This window comes from Pygoscelis adeliae, unplaced genomic scaffold (genome assembly GCF_000699105.1).
Source record: "Pygoscelis adeliae isolate BGI_AS28 unplaced genomic scaffold, ASM69910v1 Scaffold267, whole genome shotgun sequence".
NCBI classification, from domain to species: Eukaryota; Metazoa; Chordata; class Aves; order Sphenisciformes; family Spheniscidae; genus Pygoscelis; species Pygoscelis adeliae.
The window spans coordinates 2,224,826-2,229,957 of record NW_008825150.1 but is presented as its reverse complement, the minus strand read 5'-3'; the positions used below and the strand labels follow the sequence as shown (position 1 = coordinate 2,229,957).

At 38.5% G+C, this 5,132-nt stretch overlaps 1 protein-coding gene across 1 annotated transcript in view; it reads right to left on the bottom strand.

Moving 5' to 3' along the window:
- The window catches only part of FBXL13 (F-box and leucine-rich repeat protein 13), a 104,397-nt gene that overhangs the window by 81,678 nt on the left and 17,587 nt on the right, over positions 1-5,132 (bottom strand). Inside the window, exon 8 of the mRNA XM_009328379.1 lies at positions 4,678-4,773. Coding sequence (XP_009326654.1) covers positions 4,678-4,773 — 96 coding nt within the window. The remainder of the gene's footprint in view (positions 1-4,677; positions 4,774-5,132) is intronic.

The window sequence follows — 5,132 nt, the reverse complement described above, 5'->3', positions numbered from 1 at the left end:
GAGGCGAAAGAGAAAGAAAGGAAGAAAGGAAGGAAGGAAGGAAGGAAGGAAGGAAGGAAGGAAGGCAGGCAGGCAGGCAGGCAGGCATGTAATAACTTGTACTACTTATCCCACATACACAAAAAATACTTGCAAAAATACTTTCAGCACAGCTGGCTCGGCATGTTCTCCCTCGCATGGCCTGAAGGACACCTTCCAGAAGGCACTCCCCAGCCCCACAAGCTTCCATGCCCCTCCATGCACCCCTCCCCAAATTCCTGCACTGCTGCTGTTGCCTTTTTGATGATCCCAGTCCTTAATCCTCCCTACCCCAACATAACCCAAGAAAATCAGCTCCCATCCCCATCCCCTGAAGCCCAACTTATCTTGGGATAGCTCCCTAGGAAAAAATAGGAAACTGCTGCACCCCCACTGCACACAAAAAAAGGAGAAGGGAGGTGGCCAACCCTGTCTAGCACACCAGCCAGTTAACACAAACCCTCCCTGTTCTTGACTGGGCTACTGTCCTCATCTATATCCCAAACGTATGTCCTCACTATCTTAAAGTAATGTTATTCTGTTCATTCTGTTAAAGACAGAACTTTTTAACTTTTTTTTTTTGGGGGGGGAGGGGCACAGGCAGGAAAAGAGGGGACAGGATGGATGGGGAGGCTTATTTCTCCTCCTAGGGTGTATGAGGAGGCTCCCCAGAAAGACCTGCTTCTATCTCCCCCTTCCTCCCTGTGTGAAAACTGCCAGCTTACAGCTCTGTGGTCAGCACAGCCTTCAGAGCTGTGACAGGGGTTTGAACCTCTTCGGTAAAGGCGAGAATTTAACTCACATTTCCCCACAGATGGTGAAGGGACCAACTCTTTAAATTATGCCCCAAAGGAAGGCACCAGTATTTCCTTCTCTGATTACGCTTCGAAGAAAAACAACAGCAGCAGCTACACCCTGTATGCTCTAAAACTGCCTGTGGACTCTCAGGCTAGAAAGGCAGAGACCCGTTTCATTGACAGATCCCAATAAGCTTAGCCTTGAGGCACTGCAGTTCAGTGAACACCCTACACCTGCAAAATCAGGCAGATCCACTCGTTTCACCCATTTCCCCACCACTTGTTCCCCATCTCCTCCTCCGTACCCAAATAACTGTTCATGCAGCCACAAAATGAGCTGGATTAAGGAATTGATCCAACTGTCAACTGATTCAGTAAAAGAAGAAAACGGAAGAAAATTTTTCAGACAGATCTGTTCCCTGATGTGGCTCATATACATGACTGTAATGAGCACAAAGGGGAGAACAGTGCTGGGGCAAGAAAGGGTAGATGGGAATAATAGGAACGTTGGGACAGCTTCCCTCCAATTATAATTGTGGGTCCAAGATCCTCAGCAAAACTTCAAGTTCTGAGGAACTTGAGTATTGAAACCTTGAGCATTTGGACAGTTAAATGATACTGAACGATAATTTTAAGGATCTCTATTTTAGATCTAGGTGATAAACTCCCTAAGCTCATTTTACATTTTTAAATCCTTTAGTGACCTGGAGCATAGGTTCCTCCCAGAAATAATATTATGTTACATATTAAAAGCTTTTTATTTTCCCATGCTGTAAAGAGGGGGAAATAATGGGACTCAACCATAAGAAAACAGGACTGAAAAAAATCATATTCTAAAATTATTTACTACATACAAATAAGAATAGAAAACTACATTTGGTTCAGTTCAATGAAGAGGCAGATACTACATATAGGAATATGTGAAAAGGTGTACAGAAACTGGTTTGCACAGCTTGTCTTTAGGAATACAAAGCTATACAATATGTGTGCTGCTTAAGATGCAGGATTTTTACATTTCTTTATCTTCACCTGTGTGCTCAGTCACAAGAAAAGAACTGTGACAAAAAAGGTATATTCCTGACTGGGCATACTGCTAGTTAAAGATCTTTTTAATTAATCAGTACATTTGAAAATACTCAGAAAATGTTATTGTTGTTAATTGTTTCCTGAAAATCCAACAGATATTGATCACCCTCTAGTGAAAAACTCAATATCGCCATTACTACAATGGAGTTTTGACTACATTCCCTAGTATATTCACCTTACCCTACTGTTGTTTTTCATTTTATTATCTCTTGGGTTGTTTCACTGCAGTGATATAATTAGTTTTTAATTCTTTTATGACATACAATTTCCATAGCTCTAGCTTTTGTATTTGGATTTTAGATATGTAAATGCTACTTAAATAAAGACAAACAAAAATAATTCCTCTTCCTACAATGAGATATGTATCACAGAAAAATGGCTTGAAATTTGTATGGATTATGCAATTTTCTTGTTCTTTAGGTTATTATTTCCTGTTCAAGTCAGTAGAATTCTCACTTCCTACTTCATTCTCCTCATAAACACACATTAAAATATACATTATGATGGGACCAAAGTCTAAACTGGCAAACTACCTTGCTTTTCAGCTCCAGACCTCAGAGTTGGAACTGCTCTAGAAATGGAAGACATCAATGTTTTCTGCTAAGTCACTAAAGTAGCACTTGACAGTATATTTGATTTATATAGGCTATAAAATTAAGTTTATATATAAACAGAAAGTTACATAATGTGTTTTTACAGCTGCTCTGTAGCCTTAATCAAGAAGTATGGCTACATACCTCAGAATAGCTGTCATTCTTTTTGATATGTTAATATCCGGATTCTGATTTTCATGTGCATGGTCTTCATGCATGTGAGATCTGATTCTTTGTGACAGCGGCACATGTAACTGTGAACATGATGTGACCTCAAAACAGGGCAACCTATGAGGATACCTTGAAATGTCACTATATTTTGAGCTCATGGTTTGGATGTCAAAAAACCAAGGCTCGTGGATTAAGGTAAAACAAACAGATTTCTCCCAAGTTACAAAAAAGGAATGATACTGTCAATATTGTTCGTTATAGAACTACCAGAAAGATTACGCTATTTCAGGGCTTTTAATCAAGAGAGGATGCTAGTATACACCTCAGAATTCCTGAAAATTTGAATATTTATTTATTTATAGGTATGACAAGTCTGATAGGTATGGACACATGTAAGCTATAATACTATCTTTGCGATATATATATAAATACACACACACTCTCTTACATAATACTATCTTTTATATATAATATTATTGTCATGTATAATATTACCTTATTAGGAAAGAGAACATTAGGAGGTGGCACTGTAGATCAAATTTTGGTCATTCTGCTATTCACACAGTAAATTAATCTCTCTCTGTGTTTTAGTGGTGTTTACACTCGTACGGGAAGAACATTCCCTTTCGAGTGCAGTGCCTCTGAAGAAAAGGTTCATACTAGAGATCCTTCCTTAACTTGTCTCTATGTCTTAGTAATCAGAGGTATGAGTATTATGACTCCCAAATTCTTTAGGAGAGATACTACTGCTGCTGCAAGGGGCCCATATCTGAATCATTTGATAGCAGAAGTTCTCTGGTTACTGAATGAGCCAGTACTAAGAAAACAGCACAGACTAAACTCCATTGATGAACCTAAGTCAAAATAAACCAGTCTCACATCCATGAAGGCCACATGCAACACCAGTGGAATCCATACAGATAACATCAAGAAGAATTAAAGCATGCTGTATTTTTGGTGAGTAAGGTCTCTAAACTATGTACATGATTTAGCTTACAGTTTCAAGTTTCCTGTGACGTCAGTGGCATTATGCACGTTTAAAATTAAGTATCTGCATTTGGGTTTTAGACTTCATTGGATAAAAACTGAATTTTGAGTTCACTATAGTCCATACTATTTAATACCACTTTAATGGTTTTGCAATGTCAAATTAAAGGAAAAACATGATAGGACAAATTAAAGTTTTATAAATAAGAAGATAAAATAAAAGCATTTTAGCAGTAGTTCCAACATATCCCTCAATGGCAACTGGGCTCTACAGCTGAAGGCCCCACAACCAGTAGTTAATAATTCTGTTCCTTTTCTAAAATACTGTCTCAGATCAATCTTCCTGCTTCTGGGTAGAACTACCTTCCCTTCTAGAAGTTAGCATATTAACAAGCTTTCACTCTCTAAAGTTACATTTTGTAAGGATACAAAAATAGCGAACAAAGCAACCTTTCAAACAAATTAATTAATTTAAACAAATTGAATAGAAATGTTTGGAAAGAAATCTCTCCCTACCCACTGTGCCCTTGCAGTAGATTCCTCTCCTCTACTCTTGCTTTCTGGCCTAGCAGTTTTTTCTGTCTAAGGAAACTGCATAATGTCCATACAGTCTTCTCTATATTTTTAAGAAAATTAAACTGCTTTCTATCACATTTGGGGCTCAGGTTATGAGCTTCTACTCACTGAAAACAATCCCCTTTACTTCTCTCAGGAGTTCCACTCGCTACCTATCCTACAGATTTCCTGATTTCTTGTTCTCCCTTTTTGAGTGAGACTGATCTTTCAGTCTCAGCTCGGAGAAGCTTCTGGATGTCAGGTTCGGGCATGCAGAATATGATCAGGTGCCACTGAAGGAAAGAGTAGCATTACCATCCTTCAAAGGATTCCACCTGACTCAAAGTGAACAAAGTAAACAGGAACCCTCCCTTCCATCGCCCAAACACATCCTTTTCCACGAAACATGATATATACCATTTATGAAATATACATATTAAAAATTAAAAAGAACACCAACTATCACAAACCTGTAATAAGGCTTTTTCTGGTAAATGGGATGTTTTATATCTGACAGTAAGATCATTTGATTCAAAACAGCCTTTCTGACTTTCCTTTGCCGAACTCTGAAAAAAGATAGTACAAGACAAGTACAATCTTATCTTAATTGCAGGTTCAAAGTTTCAAATACATTTAAATATTCAAAAAATGAAATTAAATTTGCTAAACTTAACTAGGTATTTTCAAATCCCCATATGGTTACACATCTATGAACATTTGTAACTGCTATTACTAAGAATAATTATAGTTTCAGGGTGCATCTCATTATTTTGCATGGTAGCAATACAATATGGAAGCATAGGAGACCATCTGTGTCGTGGTTTAACCTCAGCCGGCAACTGAGCACCAGACAGCCGCTCGCTCACTCTCCCCCCAGTGGGATGGGGGAGAGAATCGGAAGGGTAAAAGTGGGAAAAATCGTGGG